This window comes from Mirounga leonina, unplaced genomic scaffold, assembly GCF_011800145.1.
Source record: "Mirounga leonina isolate KUSES-001 unplaced genomic scaffold, KU_Mleo_1.0 Mir_125, whole genome shotgun sequence".
Taxonomy (NCBI): domain Eukaryota; kingdom Metazoa; phylum Chordata; class Mammalia; order Carnivora; family Phocidae; genus Mirounga; species Mirounga leonina.
The window spans coordinates 43531565-43548970 of NW_023270305.1; the positions used below are offsets into that span (position 1 = coordinate 43531565).

Genomic DNA, 17406 nt, shown 5'->3' on the forward strand with positions numbered 1-17406 from the left:
GCTTCCTTTGAGCAACAGCTCCAGCTGGGCTCGTCTCTACCTGTGACTCGCCGAGGAGCGAACTCGTGTTAGTGAGCTGGGCTTACGTCAGGACCCAGGCATCGTCAAAATGACAAGACCGTCGGCGTAAAAGACCCGTGAATCCGGGCGACATGGGCAACCAGAGCCCCCCGTCCTTCACGGGGAAAGTGGGGCGGCAGAGCAGGGGGACTGGCTCCAGCAGGCGGATGACCGAGCCTGCCCTCGAACTCGGGTCCTCCGATTCCCCGAGGGATCCCCTGGGGAGGCGGGAGGCAGAACGGGCAGTGGGAGCGGCGAGGGGGGCAGGTCCCGCGGTGCAGTCATGCGGCCGGCGCCCCAGCTCCGGAGCCGGGGCCGCGGCGGCCAGAGCCGACCTGCCCTCTGCGGCCTCCCCTTCTGGCCCCGGGCCCGCCGGCCCCGCGCCCCCGGAGAATTCCCGGAAGTGGGGCGGGAACAATGGGAGGAAATGCAGCGGGAAGGCCGGCCCCACCCCTGTCAGCCCAGGCACCTCCGGAGGCTGGGAGACCTGGGCCGGGAGGGAGCGCTTGTTATTTCCTCCCTCAACGTCTTGCCGGACCTTGAGATGCCCCCACCTCCCACCCCTGCCACAGGCCTTGGGACCAGTCCTTTGGAGGAGCTGGGTGGCCGTCACAAGCCCCCACGCCCCTGGGAAGAGAGCCTGGAGGCCGCACAGCAGGCTGGCTGTCCCCAAGCCTAAGGAGCAGGCAGCCCCAGAGTGGGCCCACAGAATTGCTCTGGGAGGCCAGACCGGGTTGGCCGGGCTCCCTGGGGAGGTGGGATGGGCCTGAGGCTTGATCACAGGAAACCCCATGGCCACTCTTCATTCATTCCTGCACGGTGGATGGAGGAGAGGTGGCTTTATTCCGGCAGCCTCGGCGGAGGAGGGCCCAGACGTTCAGGGAGACCCACCGCATCCAAAGATCAAGACGAAGGCACAGACCCTAGGGCCCAGGGGCCTACACGAGCCAGCAATGCCCCACGCTCAGTGGCAGTGGGTGGCACCAACCAGTGGCCACTTGTGGCAGGCAGGATTCAGTAAGGGTCAAAGGAGGGGCCTGGGGGTCCTGCACAGGCCGCGTCAGCGCCAGCTCTTGAGTGTGGGCAGAGCCGGGCAGGTGGGAAGGAAACCCCCTTGGCCCCACCACCTGCAACCTACAGTAGGAAAATGTCACTGCTTCCCCAGTCTTCCCAGACCTGCCATCCCTCTCGGCAGCGTTGTGTTCTGGACCACTGGAACGTGGGCGCAGGAGAAATGTGAGGGCTGAAATCCCAGCTGCCATCCCACAGACTGAGAGGAAGTTCAGGAATTGGTGTGGAGGAGGGAGGAGAGGTCCAGTTCACACATTGACAAGGCACACATTTTTCCTCCATGGATAAAGATCTGGCCCCCGGACTCATCACCCAGTAGGGCTACTGTCCTGTCGGAGATGGGAGAAATGCTCTGGGGTAGCAGCCTCCCAATCTGAGCCGTAAGTGGGAGCTATAAATTAAAGTGGCCAAGTAAGTTTATTTTAATGAAGCCCAAAGAAATCTAAACAATTTTATTTCAAAACATTGGGCCTTTTTTACAATATTGTTTATAAGAACAAAATACAGGAGGCAACCCAAATGTCCATCCTAGAAGGTGCGTGAATAATGTACAGTACAGCCATATGATGGAATACTGCACAACTATACAAATAATGGGGAGTACACCATAGACTTATATATGGAAAATCTTCAAGATACGCTGTGAAATGATAAAACAGAGTACAAGAGTGTGTATAGGGGCACCTGGGTGGCTCAGTCGGTTTAGCGTCTGCCTTCGGCTCAGGTCATGATCCCAGGGTTCTGGGATCAAGCCCCGTGTCCAGCTCCATCCTCAGTGGGGAGTCTGCTTCTCCCTCTCCCTCTGCCTGCCACTCCCCCTGCTTGTGCTCTTTCCTCTTTCTCTCTCTCTCTTTCAAAAAAATAAATAAAATCTTAAGAAAAAAAAAAAGAGTGCTCGCTTGCTCTCTAAATAAATAAATAAATAAAATCTTTTTTAAAAAGATACTATTTGGTCAACTGATAGGACAGAATACGAATGGTGAATTAGGTGGAAGTCTGGCAGCCATGTTAAGTTTACTGAAGTTGATAATGACACTGTGATTATGTAAAAGACTATCCCTATTCTTAGGAAATATTTAGGGATTTTTCCTAAATAAGTATTTAGGGGTAAAAGGCCATGACAACTATAACTTACCCTCAAATAGGAGAGACGGGGGAAGGAAGGAAGAAAAGGGGAAGGAGGGAGAGGAGAGGGACTAATATAAAGCAAATGTGGTAGAATGTTAATCAGTGATTCTGAGTAAAGAGTATAAGGAATGCTCTTTGTTCTATTTTGGTAACTGTTCTGTAAGTTCGAAATTATTTCTTTAAAAAGCTCCAGAAGTATTTCCATGTGTCAGTTTCTCCTTCTTTACCTTCTAAACTGAGACAAGGACATGTCAACTAAAAATACGTATATTACAACGCAAACCCATTCATCACTGACTCAGCAGTCCCTCCCCGTCACTAGAGTCAATGAATCAGGCATGATGGGAAAGTCAGCGAGTCCCTGGCTGGCAGGACACACACACACACATGCACACACACACACACGCAGACTTGTGTGCACTCAGGGAAGATTTAAGATCCCTGGGAGGAGACGGCCATGAGCTGCGGCTCCCCCCCAAGCCCTCAGCCATGTGTGCCTGGCAGTGAGGGGCAGGAAATGAGGGACAGCCGGACATTCCCACCCCCTGAGCCCGCCTGACCTCTGGCAGCCTTCCCGCCAGTATCTGATTCCCCAGGGGCTGCCCAAGGGTAACTAAACAGTTTTCCACTTCAATCCAGAGAAAGACAAAAGAAAAATTATTCTGAAACCTAGGGGTGTCCTGGAGAGAATTCAGGACAAAATATAAAAATCCTTGGAAAATCAGGGTACGGTCAACACTTCCACACATGCTGAGAACAATGAGATGGTGAACTGTAAATATTCCTGCCTCCCAAATATTCCAGAAAGGGGGGGCCTGCAAACCGGCCTACTGGAACCCAGAGGCTGAACTTAGGCCTACTTTCCCCAACTTCTAGCAATAGCAAACCATCACTCTGTCTTTTTAAAGATTTTATTTATTTTTTGACAGAGAAAGAGACAGCAAGAGAGGGAACACAAGCAAGGGAAGTGGGAGAGGGAGAAGCAGGCTTCCCGAGGAGCAGGGAGCCCGATGTGGGGCTCGATTCCAGGATCCTGGGATCATGACCTGAGACAAAGGCAGATGCTTAACCAACTGAGCCACCCAGGTACTCCCACTCTGTCTTTTTAAATGTCTAAGTGCACACACACACAGCTGGGTGAGTGTCTATTCCTATGTGGGAATAACATTTGTCAGCAGAGAGAAAATATCCTCCACACATAAAACAGACCGAGAGTTCATATTCCTGATAGGATCCCAAACACACAAACTGCTATGAATTAGTAAGAAAAAAAACAAGCAACTCAAAATATAAGAATAGGCAATTGACAAAAGAAGAAATACAAATGGGCAATAAAACACATGAAAAGATGCCCAACTTCACAAGTAGTCAAGAAAACACAGTTTAGGGGTGCCTGGCTGGCCCAGTCAGTAGAGCATGCACTCTTGATCTCTGGGTTGTAAGTTTGAGCCCCACGTTGGGTGTAGAGATTACTTAAAAATAAAATCTTAAAGGGGCACCTGGGTGGCTCAGTGGGTTAAGCGTCTGCCTTCGGCTCAGGTCATGATCCCAGGGTCCTGGGATCGAGTCCCACATCAGGCTCCCTGCTCAGCGGGGAGCCTGCTTCTCCCTCTCCTCCCTGCTCGTACTCTCTCGCACTCCCTCTCAAATAAAAAAATTAAATCATTAATTAATTACTTAATTTAGGGGAGCTGATCAATCCACACTAACCTCGGAAAGGGTCCATGATGGTATAGACTATGTACAGCGCGATTCCAGTTTTGCTTAAATGCACGCACACACATTTAGTAAGCAGATGCTGGCACAGGCTGAGGAAAAGTTGAGAAAGATATGCACCAAATTGTCAACAATGGACACACTGGAGGGAAAGGAAGCAGCAGATGGGGAAAGGGTGGGAAAACCTGCACTTCCCCCGTTATAACTTTTTAAGAATGGAGGTTACTTTTGCTTGTTAAAAAACACAATTTGTATATTCCTATGGGGTTTTTTTTTAGTTTTTTTAAATAAAAGAATGTGTGTGCGCATAGACTCCGGTATGGTCATGTGCCCACATGGGGCGTGTGGTGCTATGCTCACAGTTGGTGTGGTTTGTGTATGTGAGTCTCCATGGATCCACCAGGCCCTACGTACTAAACACCTTCAATGTGCCAAGCACCAAGTAGGCGTCTGACACCCACACATTATCTCACACAAGCTTCATGACAACCATGCAACGTAGGTCCTGTTATGGCCATTATCCAGATGGGGCAACGGGTTCAGAGAAATCCAGGTCGCAGCATCAGGATGAGGCTCACTTCTGAGAGGGGGATCCCTGAAAGCAGCCTTTGACCCTCATTTCCGTGCCACCACCCCTGCCCTACTGGCTCTGTAGACAGCTGGAGAACTGAGGCCACCCGCTCCCGCTGGGATGGAACCCCTGGACCACACCAACACGCCCCCTGTGCGGCCCACGGACACCATCCGGCCAGGCCCCTCCCCTAGGCACCTCTGCCAGGGCCTGTGCATTCCTGCGCAGGGCTCCCCTTGTTCAGGACGAAGACTCTGGCTCATCTCCTTCCGAGAAAACCCCACATTCCCCAATACATTAAGCCTGTTGTCCCAGGAGGCACCAGGATACCCCCACCCCCACCCTGAGGGCACCGAGGCCTACTCCCAGCTCAGAGGCAGCCCTACAAGCGATCGTCACCGAAGTCAAGAAGACCACCATCCCCAAAATATCTCCTCAAAGCCTATCATGGTGTCTGCCGCTCACCATTCACATTCCCTTGGTGGTCTAAATAGAGTCCGGCATCGACAGCATGGTCCCCCAGGCTCCTAGAAGGGCAAAACATTAAGCCATAGGCTGCCATCAACACTTCAGTATGAATTAGTCCCTTTTCAAACCATCGCTGGCTGAGAGCGGGCTGTGCTGGGAAAGGCTGAGTCAGTGGGAAATGAAGCAAGTGGCGCCGCAGGAGAGCAGCCCAGGAGAGATCTGGAAAGAGGATGTGCCAAAAGGAACGGCCATTCACGGAGCGGCCTCTCCATGGCAGTTCCCTGAGATGCACTTGTGCAACTGATGCAACGCCCCCCCGAGGAGAAAGAAACAGAGGCTCAGGGAGCCCCGCTGAGACTAGGCCCCAGTGCCCCCCGAAGTCCACACTCATTCCACAGGGCCAAGTTGTCAAGCCCTGTGCGCCAGCTGCAAGAGGGAGGAGGATGAGACACGTGGGTGGCTCAGTGGGATGAGCGTTCGGCTCGGGTCGTGATCTCCGGTCATGATCTCCGGGTTGTGGGATCGACCCCCCCATCCATCTGCTTGAGATTCTCTCCCTCAACCCCTTCCCCCACTAGCATGGGCTCTCTCTCTTTAAAATAAATAAGTAAATTGGGGCACCTGGGTGGCCGGTTGGTTAAGCGACTGCCTTCGGCTCAGGTCATGATCCTGGAGTCCCGGGATCAAGTCTCGCATCGGGCTCCCTGCTCAGCGGGGAGTCTGCTTCTCCCTCTGACCCTCCCCCCTCTCATGCTCTCTCTCTCTCATTCTCTCTCTCAAATAAATAAATAAAATCTTTAAAAAAATAAAATAAGTAAAATAAAATAAAATAAATAAGTAAATAAAACTTAAAAAAAAAAAAAACAGGAAGAAGAAGGAGCAGGCATTCAGAGAGCTTCCCAAACTCCCTCCTGGGCCCCCAGCTAGTTGTAGGGACCATGACGGATGACCCATATCACAGGAAAGCAAGGGCAGGCAAGGCGCTGGGTGGGGGTGAGGGACTCCTTAATGTTGCACCTTATAGAGTCACCAGGTCACTAAGAGGTTCCGAGTATTCCAAAGAAATCACTACTACAAACATGAACTACTGTGAACAGGCTTTTTTAAAGCAACATGCCTCCTGACCAATTCCTGGTGTAAAGTTCGGGGTCCTTCTATACTGCTTGTTTAAAGAGAGATGGGGGGACGCCTGGGTGTCTCAGTCGGTTAAGCATCTGCCTTCAGCTCGGGTCATGATCCCAGGGTCCTGGGATCAAGTCCCAAATCGAGCTCCTTTCTCAGCAGGGAGCCTGCTTCTCCCTCTGTCTGCCGCTCCCCCTGCTTGTGCTCTCTCTCTCTCTGTCTCTGACAAATAAATAAAATAATTAATTAATTAATTAATTAATTAAAGGGAGATGGGGTGCATGGTCACTCTTAGAGAGATCAAATACAGAATCCCCTATTAGGTTTATATTTCAGATAAACAATGAATAATTTTTTATTATAAGCATGTCCCATGCAATATTTGGGACAAACTTAACTGGGTGTCCCGAATGTTTCTTTGTTGAATCTGGCCACCCTACCCCAGGCCTGGCCTGGAGCAAGGGAGGAACATTTTGACCCTGGTGTTTTTTGGACAGGTAGATTTTTTGACCCGATGGAGACTTTTGCTTCCATGTGTATGTTTACCAAATATTTAAATAAAAAATACACCTACATTAATTAATTTCCATGGAAAAGGCATTCTCCGGAAAATTAAATTAAATTAAATTAACCACATTTGATTTGTTGACATATTTTCTATACAGTGCAATTAACTATTTCTTTTTTCCTCATTTGTATTTGACTGAAATTACTGTCATTGGTAACAACTATTTTCTGTTTAAATTTCCCAACACAGATTTGCCTCAAAGATTTTTTTTTCTCCCTGTTTTTGGTTCCTATCAGCACTAACAAATATAGCTCCTTTCGATTTTGAGTTTTCTCTTATGGAATTATTTCTATTAAGTCCAATTTTCCCTAGGTCAGTGTTTACAAATACCAACAAGATTCCTCATTCCCTTTTTCATTTCCTGCACGATTCTACCATGTGCGGTTTTAGCCATGATTATTTCATGGTGGTCATGTCCATGAGGAATCACACATGTGCACTATTACAAGAGTGACAGTTTATATTTATTTCCTAGCTAATCCATGAAAAAAACTGAGAGCACTTCCTTGCAGTGGGTGTGTTCGACCTTGGATGCACACTGGCCTCCCCCAGTGATGTCCGCACCCCACTCCAGAGTGTCTTGTTTAATCAATTTGCTGTGCAGCCCAGACACTGATCTCTTTTAAAGCTCCCACATCAGGGGGCGCCTGGGTGGTTCAGGCTCTTGGTTTCAGTTCAGGTCATGATCTCAGGGTCCTGGGAGGGAGCCCTTCATCGGGCTCCCTGCTCATCAAAGAGTCCGCTTGAGGATTCTCTCCCTTTCCCTCTGGCCCCCCCTGGCCCTCCCTGCTCACACTCTTTCTCTCTCTCTCTGTCTCTAAAATAAATAAATAAATCTTTAAATAAAAGTGGGGGGCGCCTGGGTGGCTCAGTCAGTTAAGCATCTGACTTCAGCTCAGGTCATGATCTCAGGGTCCTGGGATTGAGCCCTGTGTTGGGCTTCCTGCTCAGTGGAGAGTCTGCTTCTTTCTCTCCCTCTGCCCCTACACCCCACTCATGCTCTCTCCCTCTCTCTCAAATAAATAAATAAAATCTTTAAAAAAGAGAGAGAAAACAGCTCCCACGTCATTCTAATATGCAGCCAGGGTTGGAACACTCTTGTAAAAATCTAGAGCTATGCTTTCCAACAGAGGAGCCACTAGGCATGTTAGCTATTTAAATTTAAATTGACTCTGAGCAGCCCAGAGTAAACAGGGAGCTGTTCTGTGCGGCCTGAGACAGGCGTCAGGACCTCCCGCTGGGCTTTCCACAGTGTCTCCTACCCACAGGAGTGGAGTTTCCTTTTCTGTGCATTTCAGACCTGGTTTTATCCACACAAAGTTGGCCCAGCTCTGCAGTTGGCTCTGGGGTCCCTGGGGCTCAGGGTGGGTGGGTGCTAAGCAGCCAGGAGGCAGTGCCCAGCCCCTGCTCCCCTCCTCCAGCATAGAGGGCTCCCCAAGCTCGCTTTCTGGGCCAGCAGACCAGTCTGGTATACTGAGGCCACTCCAAATTGCCAATGGTCATCAGGGGAAACAGAGCAGCGTCAAATGCCACAGAGGCCTTGGGGACAGAGAGGAGAGTGGGGGTGGAGAAGAGCTGGAGGGGACAAAGGGAGAGAGGAGGGAGGAGAAGCGAAGTGGCGAGACTTATGAGACAGAGGTGCTGAGGGAGGGGCTGTGAGGAATGAGGGAGCTCTGGGGGACCTCTAGAAACAGATGGAGGTAGAGCGAGGAGGTTAGGTGGAGGGAGAGGAGGCAAGACAGAGGGGGACCAAGAATTAACAGCAGTGGAGGCTCTGGTCCACCTCAGTTGGGAGAAGCCCAAGGAGGACGCTTTGTGAGCTCACAGCACACAGGCCCAGGAGGCCCAGAAATGACGGAGGTCCTCACTGAAATCCTGAGGTCAGATGACAACAGCCACTGTCACGCCTGTCATTTCCTTCCTGGCTTCCTGACCGGACAGTGACAATGTGAAGGCAGAAAGTAGGTGTTCTTCCCATTCTTTTTTTTTAAGATTTATTTATTTATTTGGGGGGGGAGGGACAGAGGGAGAGGGAGAGAGTCTTTTTTGTTGTTGTTGTTTTTAATTTATTTGACAGACAGAGAGAGACACAGCAAGAGAGGGAACACAAACAGGGGGAGTGGGAGAGGGAGAAGCAGGCTTCCTGCCAAGCAGGGAGTCTGATGCGGGGCTCGATCCCAGGACCCCGGGATCATGACCTGAGTGGAAGGCAGACGCTTAACTGACTGAGCCACCCAGGCACCCCACTAGAACTGCAAAATTAAGAAATGTTTGGAAAACTCAAAACCTACATGCAAGTAGTTATAAGAAAGAAGTTTCTAGTAAATTGGGAAGTTTTGAGAATTAGCAACTCTGGAAATTGAAGTTTGGGGAACTGATTTCCAGCACTGACCCTGCAGTGAACTTGTGTTCAGGGAGATGGCTTCCCCCCAGGAGCTAGAGGACACCCTCAGGGGCCAACGAGAAGGCCCCAAGGTGCAGGGCAGCCCAGCCCCCATGTGTGGCACTGGCCTGGTGTCACTCTGAGGACGAGCCTGGCCCTTGAATTGATCAAAAATATCTCCCCAGCACCTGCTCTCAAGTCTCCTTCATGATTTTAGAAATCTCCCCACAGGGCCTGTAAAATGCTGAATACGATCATGAAAATGAAACCCATGTGCCTTGCAGCAACCAGACTGTCCCACCTTTGCCTCCCTAAGCCCTCTCAAGTCCAGCATCATAAGGGAACAGAACTCTCCAGAAGGGTCCAGCACCCCCTGGGGCCTTCCAGGAGCCTCTGAGAGGCACAGGGACTCAGTGATTATGAGCGTGCTACAGACCTGCCTTCAAGGATAACTCTGCCATCATCAGCCTCTGAAAAAAGCACCCCATCTCTCAGAGCCCAAAATGATGACAACTGTAACAGCAGTACCCAGCTGATTAAAAAAGATCTTGTATTATAAAGACTCAGCACAGCGCCAGACACTCGGCTAAGCCCTTGGTCAACATCAGCTGTTGTGGTTTTGCTATTATTATCCTCAGCCTGTTATCAGAGAACCCCTCCCAATCTGGTCCCACGGCTCCCTCCTCACTGGGCTACATGTGTGAGTCCCACCCGTAAGGCCTTAGCCCGGCTCCACACCACACCCGAATGCTGGAATGCCCTTCCTTCCTCACCCTCCAAAGCCCTGGAGTCAGTCTGGGTGGCCCTCCTCCAGGAAGCCTTCCAGGACTGTCCAGTGCCCATCGTTTCTCCCTCCCTCACCTGCAGCTCCACCATTCATGCTTATTAGAGGCTGCCTTTTTTCCACAAAATGTCTGTGTTGGGGTAGATTAGTGTGAAGGGATTCCAGCCCCTGCCCCCTGTGCAGGTGGGGCGGAGGTCCCAATGAAAGTGCCCCCACCCTCCCCACACACAACCTGCCCTGCACCCGTGACCAGCAGAGTCACCGAGAGACCATGGCAGTTGGATTTTTCTTCCAAGCTTTTTAGGATCTCAAACTTTCCAGGTGTTCCACAGCCTGAGACCCTCGTTGGCCTTCCCTAGGCCTTTGACTCCTCCCTTCTTCCCTCTCTCTCCTCTCCCATTCCAGGGTAACACAGCCAGGCCTGCTGGTCCTCAGACACTGGCTGACCCAGTTCCCAGACAAAGGCACCCCTGTGAGCAGATCACAAAACAGCAAGCCCATGCCTCAGTAAATGGCACCAAGAGCGGGAACCCACCCCCAGCGGCACCTAACACAGCCCTACCCTGCCATGCCCAGCAGGGAGGCTGAACCCTGCCCCCACGTTCAAGGCCCCGGGGCCCCACAGGCTCTCCCAGACCACCTGACCCCACAACGAGCAGGGCCATCAATCTGCAAGCTTGGTTGGTCCTGCCCACCACCCCACACACTACATACATACACATACAAGGCCCGCAGCTCAATGACAGGAGAAAGGACCCACTGCCTGCCTATAAAGAGCCTGCTTTTGCCCCTGCCTGGAAACCCTCTGCACTTCGTACATGAAACAAGAGAAAGGCCTGCCACAGGGACGTGGGCAGTCACTGCAACCCTTGACCACCTTCCCACTGCTAAACCACGAATCTCGCCTCAAGTCCCTCCTCTCCCGTGAAGCCTTCCCCAAGAGCTCCCTGCTGATTGCAGCTTCATTTTGCCAGCCCGCTGCCAGAGCGTGCCACTGCCCTCACCAGCCTGGACCGGGCGGGGAGAGGTGGCCGCGCCCAGGCTCCCCTGGGCTGGAGCCTTTTCCTCCCTGCTCCCCGGGGCACAGTCTGTCCACGCAAATGCGTGCATACCTGATCCGAGCCCACCTCCCTTCCCTGCAGCCTGGACAGCTGTCAGATTTACCCGTGGCTGAGTTCCTGAAGCTGCTCCCCAACATCTACCACTAGGCCAGGCCCACGAGAGGCACGTCTCCGATAAACGCTGAGTTGAGACACCAGCTCTCCAGGGCCCAGATGCTGGAGTCTATGTCCACCACGACCCTCCCTATACCTTCAGGCCTCAGAGGCCCCCTTGTCCACCTCACCTGTTCCTCCCCATTGTCTCATGGTCTTTGACCACCACATGGAGCTCGGAGCTCTGGTCCAAGGGGATGCCCTTGAGGTCCCACTCAAAGCCCTGGAAGAAAAAGAAAACACATCTTAACTGGTGGCCCCCTAGGAGAAGAAACTGTGTCTGGGTCACCTTGGTCTACCCCAGGGCACTGAACAGCTATCCACGAACAATGCTGGTGGGTGGATGGATGAACGAGTGAGTGAATGAATGAATGAATGAATGAATACATGACTAGCAGGGTTCCAGAGCCTCAGAAGAGACAGCAAAAGCCAAAGGCAGCAGAAGAAAGAAGGAGGTCAGGCTCCCATGGCCCCCTCCCCCCAACTCAATTCCACCAATCACTGGGAAGCCAGGCCAGGAGCACAGCTGGGCAAAATGCATGGTGATCCCACAGGGTCCTCAGGGACTGAGATCAATGTGCTCATGCAGAAGCCAGGCCCATGGTGGGCAGCGTGAATCAGTGCCACACTAGGTATGCCTACCCAGAGGCCCTGGCACTCTCCTCAGAGCAAAGGTAACCCTGTGCATCCCAACCGTATCCGCACAAGGCATCCTGAGCTTCCACGGACCACCAGGGGGCCCATATGCGGGGAGCCGGCTGAGGATCTGGTTAATCAGGGAGGACTGAGCGGAGGAGGTGGGCTTTGGGCAGGCAGAACAGCCTGTGTAAGGGAGTCCGGGCAGGCCAGAGAGCCCCTAAACGACCTGGCTGGTAGTTCTACCTGGCTGAGGAGAGCTGAGAAGAGAACAATAGACATCTCACTCCTCCCCGAGCCACACCCACATCAGAAGAGATGCTTCCGTTTACCGGGCAGGCCAGGCCACCAACCCAGCTCCCAGGCTCCTAGCACCAGCGGACTCGGCTGACACCCTGGACCAGCAGCCCCTCCGCCTCCTTGACAACGCCACTGAGAAAGCCACCTCCTGCTGACCTGTCACTGCAGAGACAGCGGCAGCAGAGCGAAAAGGAGGGAGAAAGGAAAGCTTGCCTACCTCATTCCACACGGGGTTCACGCTGTTCTTGATGACTTTGGTTCTCTTCTTCACTCCTGCGAGAGACACAAAGGGAGAGTGGAGAGACGTTTGTCACCCTGCACCTCCCACCGACTGAGGGTCGGCTTCTGAGAGCTGAGAGCCTCGCCAAAGCCCCTTGCCGGCCAGAGGACACCTCGCCAAACCAAGGGATTCCTGAGACTCCCACCGGGCGGCAAGGAGGGGCAGATGCCAGTCATGCGACTTCCCTCTCTCAGCTCTGCGACTGAGAAAGAGCAGCCCCGCCACAAGCATGTTTTTAAAGGAAAATCCCCAGCCTGTCTCTTCTTAATGACTTTGTTACTGTTATGATAATATGTTATTATACAACATAACAATAACAAATTCGGTTGTTAAGAAGTTAGGACTTTCTAAATAAAGTTGTTTAACTGTAAATTTTCTGACTCTAAGAATGAATGATCTTCTTGGAAAATGTTTTTCTTTTTAAAAACATCTACCTGCACCTTTCCTATGATTCCATTTCTCTGACACAGCCAGAAGAGGCAAATCCAGAGACAGGAAATAGATTGGTAGTTTCCAGCGGCTGGGGGGAAGATGGGAATGGTGAGCGATGCTTCATGGAGGTTTCTTTTTGAGATGATGAAGTGTTCTGGAATTAGAATGATGATGATGGCACATCCTGGTGAGTATACTAAAAACCATTAAAATTGTGTGCTTTTAAATGGTTAAAATGGGGCGCCTGGGTGGCTCAGTTGGTTAAGCGACTGCCTTCGGCTCAGGTCGTGATCCTGGAGTCCCGGGATCGAGTCCCACGTCGGGCTCCCTGCTCAGTGGGGAGTCTGCCTCTCTCTCTGACCCTCCCCCCTCTCATGCTCTCTATCTCATTCTCTCTCTCAAATAAATAAATAAAATCTTTAAAAAATAAAAAAATAAAAAATAAATGGTTGAAATGATGAATTTTAGGGTATGTGAATTTTACCTCAATTAAAAAACAGCCCCCCCCCCCCACACACACACACACGCTTGCCTTGAAGGGGTCTGTCTGAAGCAGGCTGTCCCAAGCTCGCAATGGCTGGGCCAATGGAAGGCAGAATGGTTTGGGGTAGACAACAAGAACTGACAGAGTCATGGCTGAGGTGGGACCCCCCGTGCCCCATACAACAGCCAACCAGAGCACCTCTTCTGGTGCCTTGGGCAATGGAGGAGTGGATGCGAGGCACAGAAAAGCCTAACCATGTCCCACCCTTCCGCTAAGCATCAGAACAGAAATGATTCAGTGTCCAGTGGATGATTAAAAGTGGTCAGTCAGACACAGAACTTACATTTGGCTTGGATCCTAAAGATCACCCGGTTCCACCCCACCTGTGCAAGACTCTCTAGTGAGAAGCCTCTGGTCTCACCTGGACCGCTCAACTTTTACAGAGTCTGGACCATGAAAGCCCCGCAAGCCCCTGGAAACATCTCCCAGGAGCCCCAAGTCCTCCTCCAAAGCTGAGCACTGCCAGGGACCTCCTGTGGGCTCAGCCCCCCTCTGGCCAGTTTCAGAGCAGGAAGAAAAGAAAAGCAGAGTGGGGTTAAGGATGCAAGCAGGACTTGGGGGAAGATTTGGAGGAGAAAAACAGGAGAGAAAGAGAAAGCAAAGGAAAATTGTGGAGAAAGAGACATCTGAGGGAGAGAGGCAGATCAGGGCTTGGTAGACGCCAAAGCAATTATGTTGAAACTGGTTGCCCAGCCCCCGGGGGCGGGGGGCGGGGGGGGGGGAATCCTTTCAGAGATTTGGATAAAACTTCCCCCACGTGGGGCAGGGTGAACTCCCACCCCCTCTCATGGCCGGCTGCAAATCGCTGGTGTAGGAAAAGAATGTGGGCTTTAGAATGACACAGATCACCACAAAACACTTATTTTCAACAAAGCCTCAGGGCAGAGATTCTCAAACTTTTTGTTCACAGGACATAACTCTTCAAATTTACGAAGGAGCCCAAAGAGCCTTTATTTAGATGGCTTGTATCTAATGACCTTTACCAGATTGGAAATAACAACCGAGGCATTTAAAATTATTTATTTAGGGGCGTCTGGCTGGCTCAGTGGGTAGAGCCTGGGACTCTTGATCTCAGGGTCATGAGTTTAAGCCCCACATTGGGTGTGGAGCTTACTTAAAATAAGTAAATTTTTTTTAAAGTTAAAAATATTTATTTAGTAATTAATCTGAAATTAACAGTGAAAACCCCATCCGTGTTAACATAAGTGACATATTTTTCTGAAAAGTAACTATAACTTCCAAAACAAAGGAAAGAGAAAAGTGCCACTGTTTATATTTTGCAAGTCTCTTTCATGCCTAGCTGGATTATCACATCTACTTCTACATTCAGTCTATTGAGATGTCTTGTTCTGGGTGACTTCTAGGAAGAAAAATCCAATGAGATACATATCTGGAAAGAGAGGCATATTCTAATAAATTTGCAGGTAACTGTGGATATTCTTCTTTGACACCACCAAAAAACTCAACAAGTAGTATTTCCTGAAAGCAGGTGGATGAACGTTTTGTACTCTGTTACATTCAAGTCCATGGCTCTGTCTTGAACTTTGAATGAATATCTTACCCATGCATAATTCTTGTTACTGGGAAAGTTTTCACTAATTGAGTTATGTAGACCTTCCAAAGGTTGACACATTTGATTGCATAATGCGAAAAAATCACATCCATTAATATTACCATCAATCTTATCAGCAAAGTCATTAAATACGGAAAAGCTGAAAGATACAACTTTCTACAATTCCAATTCGGTTTGAAAGCTCAAATTTTATAATTGGCAACAAATAATAAATGTCTGCTTGAGGTGGAACGCTGAGCGTTCTTTCATTTCCAAGAAAATGTCAGTCAAATGCCCAAGTTTGAACAGGCTCAGTTTGTCAGTCATTCTTTCAAGTAAAAACAATATTCCATGAAAAAAAAAAATTGGCTGGTTCAGCTTGCAACTCAAGCAGCCATACATGTGCTTCTTCTTGCAACCATCAGCATTTTTCGGTGTGGAGCAGACGTGCTCTATGCAAACTTCTGTCCCAACACTCAAAATATCACAAACACATGTACTTGAGGATCAAGATTAATAAAATTAGAGTGTCTGGGTGGCTCAGTGAGTTAGGCATCTGCCTTTGGCTCAGGTCATGATCCCAAGGTCCTGGGATTGAGTCCTGCATCAGGCTCCCTGCTCAGTGGGGAGCCTGCTTCTTCCTCGGCTCCTGCCCCCTGCTTGTGTGTGCTCTCTCTCTCTCAAGTAAATAAATAAAATCTTTTTTTGAAAAAAGATTAATAAAATTAATCATTGTACTGCTTTATCAAGGACATTCCTCAACTAAACGGGCTGGTTTTTTTAAACTGCAAATACATGAGTGTGAAGAATACGATGCCAAGTACAACTTGGCACCAAGGCCTTCACTAGTATTAAGATACCAGCAGTTTTACCTTCCATCACTGTTGTACCATCAGTGCAAATGTTGACACAATGAAAAGGCACATAGCATCTTGAGGTTATTTTGAAAATCGTTATAACCTTGCTGACCTGCTCAAAGAGTCTTGGGGATCCCCCCCAGGAGTCCCTGTAACACACTTGAAAAAACTCTCGAGAAATTCATTGCACATCTCAGCCTCTGGTTCCTCATCTATAAGGTCCTAACGATACCTCTCCATGGGGTTTTGTGAAAATTAAACAAGATAGTCTGACTCATTAAATATGAGTTCATTTCACTTCCCCTCCCCCCCTGCACCACTCAGATGCATCTAGTGAACTCCTACTGATTCTTCAATACCCGGCTCAATTGTCTCCACTCTGATAAGCCTCCCCTGACTCTCCCAGACAGAGGTGGTTGACCACATATCGGAACACAGGATAACTATGTGCTTCTGTGTCTTTCTCCACAACTGGACTATGGTCTTCAGAGGGCAGACACCATGCCTTACTCATATCAGTAACCCTAGTATATAGCAAGGTGCCCAGTAATGGAAGGCTCAATGAATGGGTCTTTCCTTTCCCAAGTTGGCTTCAAGTTCACCAGGGGATAGAACCACTCTTCTCAAGGAATGCCATCACACTGCATTAACAGTAGGGGAGTGTGTCGGTGGACAGAGGGGATGAGAGGAGTCACAACGAGAAGGAGGTGTTCTGGGAGGGGCAAAAGTCATCTTCTCAAAGTTGGCCATGATGGTGTGTCTCCAGCAGTGGAGACAGATACAGTGTTGGAGTCATTCAAATAATGGCCCCTGCCATGTGACCTACGGCATATTATCTCTCTAGGCCTTAGCTCTCTTGGTGGTAAATGGATAATGAGAAAATTCTTATGTCATAGGGTTTTGAGGAGATAGGAGATTCAGTCTAAGTGTCGACTTCCCCCCCCCAGTCAACTCCCCATGACCTACAAGAGTAACATGGAAAATCCCATCTGCAGCTGCTCTTGAGTTGACCCCTGGGAAGCTTCCTGGTGCTCCTGGAGGGTATGAATTGAACAGGGTGTGCCAAGCCCTGTGTAAAGTGTCTTTCAAGCATTTCCCACTTGCTGCCTTTCCAAAAAATGAGGCGAACAAAGGCCTTCAGTGAGATTTCACTAAGTCTGGTGAGAAGGACCGACTCTGAGACCCTCTGAGTGATATTAAGGGAGGGGTCACTGAGGGGCACTACAGCCCCAAAGAGGTGCAAGAAAGAAGTGAAACATTAACCTGGCACATCACATGACCTACAGACGCCAAGGAAAGGGAAGGCATGCTGCTAACTAGGGAACAGTTAAGAAAACAGTTCCTTCCTTATCATGGGTTTAGACCTGTCCTGTCCTTGATCATTAATTTTGGCCTTGAAAGATGTGGCTTGATGTGTATAATTTAACAGACTCAATAGTTGAAGATACAGGAGAGCCCACAGGTCATGCTGGGGTTGGGGACAGTGGACCATGTCCTCTGCCCAGATTGCTCTGAAGAATTGGGGGCCAGCAGGCCTCCATGAGAATCATGCTGTAGCCCCCAGGGTGTTCCTCCAGACTGAATGACTCAGGGAGGAAGAATGAACCTACCATGTAAGGACTCTTCTCTCCCCCGTAGAAATTCTTCACTTGTTTCCCCAGGCTGACCTACCCTGACTCTACCCCAGACCAGAGTCTCTCATTGCTGGATGGTGGTGTTT

The 17406-nt window shown here is 50.0% G+C and overlaps 1 protein-coding gene across 14 annotated transcripts in view; it reads right to left on the reverse strand.

The window, feature by feature from the left end:
- DYSF (dysferlin) overlaps positions 1-17406 on the reverse strand; it is a 205145-nt gene that overhangs the window by 170231 nt on the left and 17508 nt on the right. For all 14 annotated transcript variants that reach the window (XM_035001323.1, XM_035001319.1, XM_035001321.1 and 11 more), the window contains exons 2-3: positions 12239-12294; positions 11217-11308 (exon numbers count right to left, since the gene is read on the reverse strand). In XM_035001323.1, coding sequence (XP_034857214.1) covers positions 11217-11308; positions 12239-12294 — 148 coding nt within the window. The remainder of the gene's footprint in view (positions 1-11216; positions 11309-12238; positions 12295-17406) is intronic.